This window comes from Electrophorus electricus, chromosome 20 (genome assembly GCF_041902795.1).
Source record: "Electrophorus electricus isolate QZ-2024a chromosome 20, ASM4190279v1, whole genome shotgun sequence".
NCBI classification, from domain to species: Eukaryota; Metazoa; Chordata; class Actinopteri; order Gymnotiformes; family Gymnotidae; genus Electrophorus; species Electrophorus electricus.
Window position 1 is genome coordinate 970,249 of NC_137516.1, and position 14,578 is coordinate 984,826.

Below are 14,578 nucleotides of genomic sequence, written 5' to 3' on the forward strand. Positions count from 1 at the left end.
CACTACACTAACACACATGAATGCTACACTAACACACTAACACTAAACTAACACACTAACAAACACTAACACACTAACACTAAACTAACGCTACATTAACACACACTAACACTACATTAACACACTAACACACATGAACACATTAACAGTACACTAACACACACTAACACACTAACACTACACTAACATTACACTAACACTAAACTAACACTAACACACACTAACGCTACAATAGCACACACTAACACACTAACACTACACTAGCACATAACTGACACTACGCCAACACACACTAACACACTGACACACACTAACACACACTAATGCTACACTAACACACTAAGACTAAACTAACACACTAACACACACTAACGCTACACCAACACACTAACACTACACCAACACATATTAACACTAAACTAACACTACATTAACGCACACTAACACACATGAACACATTAACACTACACTAACACACACTAACACTACACTAACACTACACCAACATTACACTAACACTAAACTAACACACTAGCACTAACGATACACTAGCACACACTAACACTACACTAACACTAAACTAACATTACACTAACACACAAACACACATTAACACACTAACACACACTAATACACTAACACTACACCAACACACTAACACTACACTAACACCGCACTAACATTTCACTAACATTACACTAACACCACACCAACACATACTAACACATAATTGACACCACACTAACACTACACTAACACTACACTAAACTAAACTAACACCACACTAACACATACTAATACAACATTAACAGTACACTAACACCCCATAGCACTAAACTCACATACACTAACAACACACTAACACAGCAGCACTACAATAACACATACTAACACACCATTAACACTACACCATTAACTACAGTACACTTTTATGTCATTATATACAGTGTGGAAAATCAGTACCAAGAAAATTGGAGCCCCTCTGTGTTGGCAGACTATTGCTGGACACTGAAGAGGGACGTTCCTGAGGACAAATATAAGCAAAACTCATACACTGTAGAAGTATGTTTGTACACATTTAAGTGTAATAATAACTACATTTCAAGCACCTTGTTCCTTAATACAAAAAAAATCTAAAAACACATTGAAATTCATCATAAAACTACACGGGCGACCGGTTTCATATTTGGAAGCTAAAAAAAAATATTTATTATTGGTTAGGAACGGATTTCTCCGGTCAACAGGATGCACTGGCTAGAGGTGTCCAGTAGAGGGGGCTATACAAACAGCTAAGGCAACGTGAGTATATTGTACATATGCGTTTACGTCCTCATTTCAGCATAAGGCTAAACCTGTTTTGCTTTCTTAGGAAAGACAGAAGTTACAGGGACCATGAACCAGGTTACAAAAAACAAGTGGAAACAGATTTCATTCACACAGATCAACAATAAAGACGACAAGGAGAAAACAGGGACTGTAGATCCTACACTTGATGTTGAACACAGCCTCAGCCAGCTCTTTAACCAGGTTTAGTAAAGCATTTGGATTTAAAGAAAATCTTTGATTCATTTATCTATTTGAAACATGTTATCTGGGGTGTGTTGATATGAGCTGGACTCTGATATAGGTCACTTTTACATGCCATCATGCCGTATCCGCTTCAGGGTGTTGCTTTGCTTCTCTGATTGGAAAAGACTAGAACTGAAGGCTCTTTTGATCTCAGTGGGAAATTCCAACAATCAACAACTACACAAGTCATATTGCTCATAGCTAAAAAAAAGATGAGAGCACATGAGGGCATGTTCCATTTACACCATTTCCTGTTTTTTAATCAATCACAAACTGGAATTGTTTGTCCATGGAACCAAAAGACTATAATGTCAACAGCTATGCAGTGCTATGAATTAAATCATTAGTCAAACAATTTAATAAATATTTATTCTAGAAATTAGTCATATACATTTATTCATGAGTAAGACTATTATGCAAAGTAGATTAAAGTAAAACAAATCAGAATTTAAGATTAAAGTGAAAAATGACTTCAATAGAATTTGTGATGTTAATGAAAACCCATACAGCATGTGTGCACTTACAGTGACCACCCACAGAGAGCAATGTGTATATCTGTAATTTAATCACTCATTCAAGTTGATGCAGATATTAAATGTATTTAAGAACGTAATTCTCTTGTTTGGAGATCAGAACAGTAAGTTGATCTGTTTGTTCATGTGAAGTTTGACTGACAAAATCACTACAGAGGAACCCACCGACTAAATACACTTTACATACACCTTAAACTGAACACCATTTAGGTAAACATGATTCAGTTTTAAACAACCCTCAATTCAGAATGGAGAATTCCTTGCAGTTGCCAATGCATTTTGCAGTTCCCATTTCAAATACAGTCTTACAAAGGTTCATTTGAAAATGGGAACTGAAAACAGTTAGTGAGTGCTGCTGAATATGTTCACACTAAACCCACACAGCTTTAGACTGCTAGTCAAGCAGTGTGAACATCCTCATTTTAACTAGTATAGTTGTGGCATACAAGTCATGGGAAGAATCTCACTCAGCTTGAAGATACTCCTCACTGCAAAGTCTTTTGTTCAGCTAGCATTCCCTTCACATTTTACACACCATTGTTTAACAGAAACCAAGCAGAGACAGCAGTGTTGGCAACACATTTTATTTAAGAAAGCAGGATTATTTTTGAGAAGAACCAAGAACAGTTTCAGCATCATTTTGCTGAACAGCATTAGCCTGAGTCCTAGTGCTTGACCATCCTACTGAACTGGGTAGGAAGCAATTGGGGTTTACTGTGATGGTAGTAGGAGTGACCAGGCAAGTCCTGAGTGAAGCTGTAGCTGGTTGAGCCACTGGACACACTTGATGGGCAACCAGTGTAGGATAAGTGCACGTCAGAGGATTGCTGGTCCACATTAAAACCCACAGCAAATGCTGGTTGGCTTACACCTGCCTGCATCACAGCATTCTGTCCCCAGCCACTAGAGCAAGTGCCAAGATGCCCTTTGGACAACCCATACATGCTGGATGGGGTCTGACTTGCTGGGTTGTATTGGTTGAAGGTTACAATGTGGGATCCAGTTTGGGGAGGATTTGGGACCCCTTTCTGGGACTGGTCAATGTGCAGTGCAGTCCGGTGGCTCAATGTCTAGCCTGTGTGCCCAACCTTTGAAGGAGAGGTCCCACAAGAGTTGCTGCTGCTGCTGCTTTGAGCAGCATCATTAGATGACTGCTGGCTGGTGGAGGTCGTGGCAGAACCTGTACCGGAACCCTGCAACTGGGCAGACTGGTGGCTTCCTGTCTGCCATGTACTCCCAATCTGAGAATGAGGGGACCCATGGGGGCTGCCTTGTTGTGCAACATCAATGGCAGACTGTTGGCTAGTAAAGACATTCGAACTCACACCGGAGCTGCCATGTTGCGCTGAATCCTTGACAGGCTGTTGGCTAGTAGAGGTCACACAAGACCTCAACCTGGAACCCTCCAGCTGAGTCTGGGCAGTCTGTACTGAAGGCTGGTCATGGCTAGATGTCTGCCAAGCACTTCCAACCCGAGGAGGAAGGGCCCCATAAGAGCCACTGCTTTGTGCAGTATTCCTGGAAGACTGTTGGCTAGTAGAGGTCAAGCCAGAACCCACACTGGAGCCCTGCATTCGGAATTGACAGGTTGCATTGCAGACTGCCAGCCAGTGGTCTGCCCTGTGCCCATACCCTGGGCTGGCAGAGGACCATAGTAGCTGCTTTTTTGTGGAACATCACCGCCAGGCTGTTGGCTTGTAGAGGCAATAGAAGAACCAGGACTGGAGCCCTGCATCTGCGACTGGCCAGTCTGCAGTCTCCATGTCTGCCATCCATTTGCAAACTCTGAAGGAGCAGCCCCATGAGAGCTGCCATGTTGTTCCGTATCCTTGACAGGCTGTCGGCTAATAGAGGTTACACCAGAACTCCAACTGGCGCTTTGGCTAGCTAAGAGTCTGGACGTCAGCTGTGTGTAGCTTTGAGATTGAGGGAAGGGAACATGAGAAGGTTGGAGCTTCTTTGAAGGATGGTATGTTGAGTGGCCTGAGGATGGAGCCCTGTAATCTCCCTGATGGGTAGGAGCAGATTGAACAGACACAGTGTGCATCATGGAACCAGTATACTGAACTGGGAACCCTTGAGTACTAGATACAGAGTCCAAGCTGCCAGAAGATGCCAGACACCTTGTTGAAGTCTGGGGGGTGCCAAGGATACGGTTAGCACTCTACCCCTGAAGCTGAGTTTCACCACTACCAGAAGAATCCTGCAGTTGGGGTTGGGTTACAAGTCCAGGAAATTGCTGGCCACCTTGGAACACAGACTGGTAATACTCAGCAGAGCCGCTTGCAGTCTGTGCACCTGAATCCATTTGACTTCTGGAAGCACTCCTTGACCATCCAAGTCTGACTGGGTTCCAGGCCTTGCTGAGGGAACACAGAGCTAATTTGCTTTGATGCAACACTGGAAGGCGAGCCCTCCATCTTGGTCAGATAAGGTAGGTAGTCTACTTCTTGTGGCTGAGCCACAGAAGCTGATATTGCTACACCATACCAGTGTGGTGCTGAAACTGAAAACAGTTTGTGTGTGGAACATTTTTATTCCATCAAATATTTATTTTCCACATATTTTTTAATTTTATTTTTGAGAATATGATCCACTGAATTAGATCCACTGATATTTCTTTTGTACATCTAGTTTTGATAAAGTTTAGATGTAGGCTGAAGTTGTGGGGAATACAAAATTATCTTTCAGACACAGAATTATGATTAAAACAATATGGAGGATGATTCTCAAAACCTCCTAATATCCTTTTCAGATAAAACTTTTGTCTCACGCTGACCTTATCAATGTATTACACTGACCTTATCAATGTCAGATGGACAGGTCTACTCACTTTAAACAGAGATAAGCATGTAGAAGTGCTCTGTATATTTTAAAGGACCAGGGACCTGATAGAGATCTGGTGGGGGGGGGGCATACCATACAGTTCTGGGTTTGTGGTGGTTCCGCTGAATTATGAACCTTTATAAATCTGTTAACCCTTCATATATCCCTATGATGTACAGTCTACATGGGATTTTTCGCTAGCAGCACACACTATGCCATGTCCCTTTAAAAAGCTGAACAAAGATGGCAGACATCATTGCTGTCACCAAACCGTCTCCCCACTGACTGTGTACATGACACTTCTTATCACACTCTGTGTACATTCCTGTTATTGACACCATTACCCATATACCCCACTGCAAAACCAAATCCAGCGTATGAGAAATGGCACTGTAGAGATGGATGGATGGATGGATGGATGGATGGATAGATAGATAGATAGATAGATAGATAGATAGATAGATAGATAGATAGATAGATAGATGTGGTGTGGTTTACACATTAGATCAGTAGTAAACAATGGTGTAAAAGTAGAAAACGTGAATGCAACATAAACAAAATAAACAATTAGTAATCATAGTTTATAAAATAAATATAAAATAGAATAATTATGCAAATTATGCACAGAATCATATGAAAATGAAGAATGTGAGTAATTGTGCAGTGTGGTGTTCTGTCATCGACCACAGAATAATCTTAGGACTCAAAGTCAGAGCGTTTATTTATTTTGTCATCAGTGTGTAGAGAAAGGGTTAGCAAAATTTTAACTTGACATAAAATTTTAAATCACTTGTTTTTTAAATTTTTCAAAAACTTTTGTTTCTGTATAACTAAGGAAGGAAAATGGCATGTAAACTCTCTGAGACATTAAAGAGGAAATATCAGTACTACAGGACCTGATGTCTCATGTAGCATTGTTGAGCTAATCCAGGCTCTATAAATGCTAAACTAATGCTGTGAACAGCCAAACTCAGGAGTTTCAGAGTTTCTTCAGCACATCCCACCAAACAAAACAAAGTTAATGGCATAAAGTTTAGTCAGCCGTTGTTCCAGGATATTTACAGTCACATTGGTGGGCATCTGGTTGCTGTTGGGGGCAAGATAGCCTCCAGAACTGATGCTCTGGTTGTTGTTGTCAAGGCAACAGTAAGCGCTCCAGAAGTGGCTGGGTACGTTCACTCTGTTCTTAACGAGGATCTTTGTGTTGCCAGTGCTTGGTACCACACCAGTGACCACATAGGCTCTATTCTGAGAGCACTTGGATCTGAAGATTTCCACTACATCACTCTCCATCTTTCTCCACTGGCCCCGGTTAAAAGGGGGGTTTTGGGGGGCGGCGTTGGTGAGGGTGAAGGTGGAGTCAGCACAGCTCTGTTTGTTTGTGTGGAAGACCGGGTACAGATGACCCTTATCATAGCCACTGTTCACGTAATCTTCATTCAGGGCTTGGTTGTTTCCTCTAGGAGGTTTGGGGAGTGTGCTGCTGGTGTCAGATTGCATGTCAGGACCCTTGTTCTGATCGTCAAGCTGGGGGAACAAAGAGAAAATGAAAAATGACAAAGAAAGAAAGAAACAAAGAAGGAAGGATGGAAGGATGGAACCTTGGGTTGATATTTTGGGGTGTTTTATGTGATCTGTTCCCTTGTTATAATTAAACACCTTTTCTTAGTTATTACAAAGAGAAAGGAAACCACATTATGTTTGAAACATTATTGCGTAAATGTAATTGCATTTCCATGTGTTTATTACCTATGTTACAAAGAAAACATCACATAAGTAACACCTAATTATTAAAACACATACTGTGTACATATCTTAACACATGAATTTTAGGCAAACTTACCTGAGGTTCAATGTACCACACATCCATTCTGTTACATGGAGCACGACCTACGTACTCATACGCCGAGTACACTGGAATTCTGTTCGCTGTGTCATAAAGTGTTGCAAATTCAGACATCTTCTGATTAGCTTGTCTCTGACAAATCTGCCTGTACTGATTCCCTGGAAATACAGTCGGAGGAGAAACTTGTCCATTTGGCTTGGCAAAAAACTGTGGGCAGTCTTTGGAAAAATCCAGCACAACCTCACCTACAACTACTGAACTGTCTACAAAAAGCAACAGCACTAGACCGATTTTCATGATTAAAAATCAACCAAGACAGAAGTGAGAAACGCTGTTTGTGGTTGTGAGCCCACCAGTCTGTCACTCCTGACTGAGTGGACTTGGATGGTATTTATTTACATCTGCAGAAGGGGAAGTGTGCTGTGGGAGGGGCTTGATGGACTATCCAGACATACATAGAAATAGTTGGTGATATTAAGCATAACTAATGTTGCTGAAGTCCCAGAGACTACATTAATTGTACAGGCCTTAATGTTCATTTCTGGTTTGTTTGTTTCCTTCTCACATGGATGGAATTGAGTTTGGCTGTTTGTCAAACATTCAAATCCAGCAAATATCCATTTCACACTTTATTTTTGTTTGGAGCCATTGCTATTCCTTTTATACATGTAGTCTTGAAGTTTAGATGTAGGCTAGAGTTGTGAGGAATACAAAAGCATCTTTCAGACTCAATTATGATTAAAATTCTAACATGGAGGTTGATTCTCAAAATGTCCTGACATCCTTTTCAGATAAAATTGTATTTTGCCTTTCCATGAAAATGTATTACACTGACCTTATCAATGTCAAATGAACATGTTTACTCCCTTTAAACAGACACAGCGTGGACGCGTCTCCTCACTTTAAAGAGAGATAAACACGTAGAAGTGCACTGTGTATTTTACAGGACCTGATAGAGATCTGGTGGGGGGGGGGGGGGATGATGTACTGTACAGTTCCGAGTTTGTGGTGGTCCATGCAGAATCCAACAATGTTAGTTGGATATGATGGTGAACATTGTTTTGATATTTAGTTACATTAGAAATCCCACATGAAGTCTAATGCGTCAGTCAGTCATTGTAGTGATGCATGTGAACATGTAGAGTAGCAGCAGGTTTAATTTATTGTATATTCATATATCCTGTGTAGCTGTACCTGTATGATAAATGGCTTTAGTGTCAACTAAACCACTGAGAAGGAGATTAGTAGATGGAACAGGACAGAAGTGGAGGTCCTTGATGCACACCCAAGTGTACCTGGTCACAATATCTGGACTCGTCTTCTTACAAATCCATAGATTTCTGAGCATTAGTATACTTTGTCCCTCAATTCTCTCCTCATGAGAGAGTGAATTCCCTGTGACCCTCCCCACCAATGTTCAATTTATGACTAGTCTTGCTCTGAATGGCAAGTTATGCTGAGCAGTGATCCAGTAACAAGAGCGCTCAGGCAGATGAGGGAACACTGGTGAAGACCACAAAAACCCCCCACCAAGGCATTTGTACACTGCACAAGAGAATTTATTTCAATACAACCGAGTAATTACACAACAGTCACCCAGTAGCATTAGAGCCGATTTACACTTCAGGTAAAGGGACAGATTCTCCTGGTACAATGCAGTACAACATGGCCAACATTAGTGCAGGCAGCAGGGCACGTGGTCTACCGTTCGTTACATGGAGACGTGTATTGTGTAACGGCCACATCACCTACAGGAGAGAAAGGAAAACCGGTTCTTATTCATACTACACAGGCGGACATTCGAATTCAGTTCATATGATCCTTGTCCTTAATTGCATATTGGTCATTTCTATCCAACCCTCTCCCTCATCTTCCATGACGGTTTCGGAAGATAACAGGACTGGTTCTTACTGGGCTGGTAGTAGTCGTAGATCTTCACCACAGCTGGCTTCAGGTTCTGCACTGCTATGTTCTGCTGGATAACCAGAGTGTAGGTCTTGGTCTCTCCCTTCTTCAGCTGGGGAAAAGGGAGACCGATGCAGTCACCATACAAAATGATGGGACAAACACCATGGTAACGGTGGCCTCCGACACACACTGTTCATCTTACAAGCAAGTTGATCTGGCGAAAGCCTGTTCTTACCCCGTTCAGGTAGATGACTACGTTTCTCTCCGTTGGATCCACGCGTTTTACAGTGCCTTTCACCTGTAGACACAGGTTCTTTGTGAGCAGACCAGCTAATGCATGATGGGTATTTTCAGTGAGGTCAAAGTTACCTCTGTAGAGCCAGCTACTGGCATCAGTGACCCCTCAACCAGACTGAAGCCAGACAGCAGCTTGACCTCGATGACCACCATGTCCGTCTCAGTCCTGTTACCGTTATACCTGAAAGGTGAATTAAAGCAAAGTCACAGGGTTACATGGACAGACTTTATACATCCAAAGCCATCCTTTCCTCTTGTGCTCTAGTAGAGCTCACCTGACAGTCACAGTGACCCCCACAGACAGGTTTGGGGCACTGCAGTTTGAGCTTGTGTTGACCGCGATACTGAAGGAGGAGAAGTCATTGGGAGGCGGGATGTTGTAGTGCTGGGTGAACTGGAGGAGAAATACAAGTACCCCAGAGTCATTTTTACACCCAAGAAGCTCTTCAAGCATCTCTACACCAAGGGGCACCAGACTGACCTGCACAAACACACAGCCTTGGCCTGATGCCCTGACGTTGTACACCCCAGTCACTTCCTGCAGCTGGATCTGCTGGTACAGCAGTCTGTTGCTCTGGTTCACCGTGAACTGGGTCTTCGAGCCGAGGGGTGACGTCACAGTCACCGCAATGGTGCCTGTTGTACTGTAGGTGGCAGTGCTGTATTTTGCCAGAGCCTGAAGAGCCACTACAGTGTCCTGGGCAGAGAAAAGGGATTCAAAACAGGAGGCATTTCTTCTAGGGTATGGTTTTACACTGATGTCATCCAACAAACAAGAAGGACTAGAGTTCAAGCCCTTTTGTACTGCTAGGCATCAGCATTGACCCCAGTATTCGCGTTCATTGGTATCTTGCTCCAACCTACTGTACTGGCTAGGATGCATCCCATGAGGAAATGAAAGCACATTTAGCCAATTACAAGTCAAGTACCTTACACACGTGCTCAGGGCAGCGGTGGCTATGGCGCTCTGGATAAGAGCATCCGCAAGAATTAAAAGGTGGCTGTTGAGGTGTAAACATCTCGAGAAACTGAATCAAGCGAGCCAACTATTAGCAGAGCCAAAGATCATACTCACGCCGGGCTACAAAGTGACAATATTTGAGCTGGCGGTGCGAAGGGGGGGCACTACCTGCGTAGACGCGAAACCGCCAAAGGCGTTCTGCTGCTGGCCCAGCCAGCGGACGATGCTGGCACTGTAGCCCAGCTCAAACTGGGGCAGCAGGGGTCCAGAGAGCACAGCCAAGAGCACGTAGGAGGTCGTCTCCACGTCCAGAGAGTCCGTCACCGTCCCAACACGTCCACTGCCCCAGTGCCGCCCATCCACTGAAGGAGACAGAAAAGCACCGAGCCCACTCGGCCAAGATTCTCCGGTAAATACCAGCCAACCATCACCATAATTGCTCTGTATTTATGGACACATGCAGCCTCCAAAACACGCCAGTTCTCAGCCAGATACCAACATCCAGTGAAGGTCAAATTGGGCAAGTCTGACCTGTCACTACGGCTCGCTGGTTCAGGCGGGAGAGCAGGGTTCCTCTCATCACCTGGTCTCCAGCTAGTGTGAAGGTGTAGGAGAGGAGGGCGATGGCATAGGTGGAGTTCACCTGTGCAGAGATGTTCCTCAGGCAGTCCAAACCCTTGGAAACCATGGGGTCCTACCATGGCAAACACAGTAAGGCATGTTCACACAGACTACTAGAGGGAACCGTTTGAGGAAGGGGAGCACTCACTGTCCTCTGGGTGCCCAACTCCAGTAGAGCAGCTGTGACGTACGCCGAGAGGGTCACCTCATCGTTCACTCCACCCTGGGTAAGAGCGCAAAGTCAGCCAGCCGGCTCACAGGAGTGCTGCACCACACATCTGCTGCACTGCAGAGTCCTGACCTGCATGTCCACATGGATGAGGTTGCCCACTGAGGCAAAACAGCCGTTTAGCTGCTGCTTGTTGCCCAGCCAAGTCTTGGCCTGATCGATGACCGTCTGATCGATAAAGATGTATTGCTTTGCGCTTTCGAAAGACTTCATCACGAACGCAGTGAGCCTGAGTACACAGACACCAGGGAGCTTCTGATTTTTATATTCATTCATTTCAATAAGAGCCATCCATAACACGGCCAGGGGTCTGGTGTCATTTGAGAGCTGTACAGGAACCATCTGGTTTGTGCGAGACTGACCAGGTGTTGCCCGAGTTGTCGGAGGTCCCAAAGGCACTGTACGATCCATCCTCATGCTTGTAGGTCAGCTCTCTCTGGTAGCCTGCATCAGTCATGGGGAGAAACAGGCTGCTCGGCTCATGCTGCCAAAAGGTCCAGAATAAACTGCAGAAAATCAAACCACCCCCCCAGGTATCCTGCACACAGTCTGGGAGCCACTGGTGTGTGCCCTCACCACTCAGCAGGAAGGAGGTGGCTTTGCTCCTGATGGCGGGCGTCAGCTGGCCGCTGCTCTCCAAGTACCCCAGGATGAAGATGTCGGGGGCAAAGAGCAGCATGTTCTGTTCACCGCAGCCGTACGGCATGGCCAGCAGGTTGTCCAGGTTCTGCAGCGCATGGCCCATCAGATCTCCTGCAGAGAGAGTCACCAGAATTGTGCGTGTCCATACGCAAGACCTTGTTCAATTCCAAATGAATGGGTGTGTAGCTGCAAGTGTCCTCACCCAGCACAGAGACAAAGGCAGTGGGGGAACCCTGCACAATCACTTTAGGCAACTTCAGTGTAACATTTCTCTCCACAACACCTAGAGGATGGGAAAAGGGCCATCAGAGAGACATCATCTCACTCACCAACCCAAGTGAGAACATTGTTGGACTACAGACCTGCAGGACAGAGGAGCTCATTGTAAGCGTTGGATTGTTTGGTGCCCTCTGCCTGTCAGAGGAAGAAGTAGTATGCAGTCAGAACCACCAGAACAAAACCCTTTAGTCTGCTCAGTATCCTTCTGTCAAGTTAACAGTGAACAACCCCACCCATCACAGTACAGACTACCTGGAACCACACAAAAAAAAGGGGGGTTTGGTGTGCAAGATATATACACACACACACCCATCCGACTGAGGAGAATAGCCACCCAACCAAGTTTGGTATTCATATCGTTCCAGCAGTGTTCAAATGCTCAGAAGCGTACAGCTACTGGCAGACTCCAGTAAGGGGAGTTGTGGTTACTGGGGCTCTTCAGGGTGGAGGAGACCCCAATGGAACTCACCTCCACCAGCAGGGTCTGAACCACCGTGTCCATACGTCCTTTCTCCGGCACACCGGTCACCCGATTCCCACACAGTGCAGATGTCTGTACTGCTTCTGCAGTCACTGTGAAGACCACCTCACCTACAATACACCCCCCCAAATTGGGCATTGGAAACGTCAAGAAACTTAATGAAATGCATAATTGTACATCCAGAAAGAGCAGTAACGCTACTCAACACATTTTTGCAAGTTGGAATGTGCCTTCTGAGAAGGCTGCAATAGTGGAACACAAATGAAGAGCATTACTGCTAGACAGCTGTTGCCGCCAACCTCAGCAATTCCACATTCCAATCCGCTTCTTAAATATGTGGATAAAAATACATGTCCAGTCTTCCAATTTCAGCTGACGTCAGACTTACCCAACACGGAGGGCGTGACGACCCACGTGAAGGTCCAGCCGTCGTCAGCACAGAGGCAGTGTGTGTAAATGCAGCTCTTGCAGGGTTGGACTGAGAACTGATTTGAGGATGCCAGCATCACTTGTACCTTTAAACACACATGCAGTGCGTCAGAGCCCAGCACTGTACAACTGCCCCTGCATTCCATGTGGCTCACAGGTACTTCCAGCACAAAACCTCCACACACGAGCCATAAGTGGGGACTCACTGCTCAGTGAACAGTCAAGTAGGAATTACCGTGGGGATAATCAGCTCCTCTGTCCCATAGGGGGATGGAGACACTGGGACCACTTACCATGATGCAGGAGGGGAGGTAGTTGAAGACTGTGGCCTTGAGCGTGAACACCTCTCCACGGACGATGGAGTAGGGCAGGGTCAGGCTCACGAAGAAAGGCTGGAAGGCCGTGAGGTCGACTTTTGGGGCCACGCCAAACCCGACCGGAGATGTACAAAATGCGCCTCCCTCCCACGTGGTGATGGTGTCTGGGACGGTCTCGTTGACCCTAGTAAACCCAGACGTCCTGGTGAGGAGAAGGAAAACTGGTCAGACGAGGCCACTGCATTTGGTGGCAACAGGTTTGAGCCACAGCCCAGGTGTACCCACCCCACATAAACAAGGTCCCAGATCCAAGTCTCTGGGAAGTATCTGCGGACCGTGGCGGCTGGTGGGTTTTGGTCTGAGGGAGTCTCACCAGAGCCTACAGGAAGTTCTTTGGCAAAGGCTACGTTTTCAACTGTTGAGAGAATATTTCTTCAATATCGGATACAATATGCATTTCTTCACTCAAAAGGACTTCATGCCACTTACAGCCAAATTTCCACAAAGTCCTGCAGTCAAAGGGCTTTCTTAGGTCAACATTGGTAATGGTCTTGATTCCAGCATCCTGAGAAAAGGGAACAGTGTTTCAAACAACAGCATATATCAACTACAAACCCTGGGTGCCAAAACTATTTCTTACTTTGAAGACATGGTACACATCAACGTTCCCATTGTATGGACCAGGGAAGGCGAGTCTTGCATTTAATAGAGGCTTTGGCAGGCGAGGTGGCATCTCAGAGCAAGGGTAGAAGTCTTCAGTGCCATCTGGGTATCCAGACAACTTGTAGACAGGGAGCAGCTTAAAGACCTAGGATGACATGAGATGCGAGAGTCAGCCATAGGACTCGATGAGCGTTTAACAGCTGCACAACTGTGCAAAATATGAGCCGAGCAAGAGAAAGCATTTGATCCAAGTATTGGTGGGCTGCTGCTGAATTGGAGTTCAACCCTGATCAGGTTAATGCGGGTTCTGGAGAACATCTGCACAAGTGTTGGATCAGAGCTCTGCAGGTGGGTGGCTCAGCTGGAACAGACCTGAGCACCCTGGAGCTTTAGGGCTTCGGTATGAACGTACAGATTCAACGCTGAGCTCCTTGTCCGGGCTGAGCAGCAACAGGCTCCGATCGATGGCCCTCACGGAGCACAGCGAGCCTGGGCGAGCCTTCAGCATCAACTCCACAGAACTCCCGGGCAGCTCCACAGGAGAAGAGAAATTCAGAGACACCTGGGAGACCATGAGAGACTAGTGAGAACCTCAAGCTACACTGTAAATGGATACAGCTTCTTATGAAGTGGAGACCAGCCACGGCAACATTTTACTTCACAAGACCACTAGAACATTGTGACATTCTGACCTCGTTAGCCAGACACAGCTCAACGGGGAAGTCCATGCTGTCGGCTACCACCTCCCCTCTCGGGAGCATGGCGTACACCACTACCTGGACGAGCGGAGACAGAGCACGCACATCCTGGAGGGGCACCACCACTCCTCCTCGGTTCTCTGTTACACACACACAGGACAGTTAGAACACAGCACCTAGAGCAGAAAGGGCATCAGTCCTGGAGCTTCAGAGCCCTCCAGAGTTTCCCAGGCCCAACTTGAGCCCTTTTGTTTCGTCATCTTTCAAATCAAAACGGAA

At 45.5% G+C, this 14,578-nt stretch overlaps 3 protein-coding genes and 1 long non-coding RNA gene across 4 annotated transcripts; 1 reads left to right on the top strand and 3 right to left on the bottom strand.

The window, feature by feature from the left end:
• Positions 1-587: 587 nt before the first annotated feature.
• LOC145652578 (uncharacterized) lies at positions 588-1,519 on the top strand. Its single transcript, XR_014118794.1, has 3 exons — positions 588-1,062; positions 1,222-1,299; positions 1,370-1,519. It is a non-coding gene; the product is annotated as an uncharacterized LOC145652578 (long non-coding RNA).
• A 4,117-nt stretch (positions 1,520-5,636) lies between these two features.
• LOC113569619 (endonuclease domain-containing 1 protein-like) lies at positions 5,637-7,122 on the bottom strand. Its single transcript, XM_035536192.2, has 2 exons — positions 6,772-7,122; positions 5,637-6,455 (listed from the first exon to the last, which is right to left on the bottom strand). The coding sequence occupies exons 1-2, from the start codon at positions 7,069-7,071 to the stop codon at positions 5,919-5,921; spliced, it is 837 nt and encodes a 278-aa protein (XP_035392085.2). The 5' UTR covers positions 7,072-7,122; the 3' UTR covers positions 5,637-5,918.
• Positions 7,123-8,324: 1,202 nt separating this feature from the next.
• On the bottom strand, positions 8,325-13,740 carry LOC145652632 (alpha-2-macroglobulin-like protein 1). Its single transcript, XM_081703576.1, has 20 exons — positions 13,579-13,740; positions 13,428-13,503; positions 13,224-13,353; positions 12,915-13,140; positions 12,581-12,707; positions 12,181-12,302; positions 11,795-11,846; positions 11,635-11,715; positions 11,367-11,543; positions 11,153-11,234; positions 10,863-11,019; positions 10,710-10,784; positions 10,472-10,634; positions 10,109-10,302; positions 9,461-9,676; positions 9,255-9,373; positions 9,052-9,160; positions 8,918-8,980; positions 8,686-8,791; positions 8,325-8,522 (listed from the first exon to the last, which is right to left on the bottom strand). The coding sequence occupies exons 1-20, from the start codon at positions 13,669-13,671 to the stop codon at positions 8,476-8,478; spliced, it is 2,415 nt and encodes an 804-aa protein (XP_081559702.1). The 5' UTR covers positions 13,672-13,740; the 3' UTR covers positions 8,325-8,475.
• A 195-nt stretch (positions 13,741-13,935) lies between these two features.
• LOC145652681 (alpha-2-macroglobulin-like protein 1) lies at positions 13,936-14,559 on the bottom strand. The gene is made up of 3 exons (XM_081703801.1): positions 14,538-14,559; positions 14,294-14,439; positions 13,936-14,163 (listed from the first exon to the last, which is right to left on the bottom strand). Exons 1-3 carry the CDS (start codon positions 14,557-14,559, stop codon positions 13,936-13,938), a joined length of 396 nt encoding a protein of 131 aa, XP_081559927.1.
• Positions 14,560-14,578: the final 19 nt, after the last annotated feature.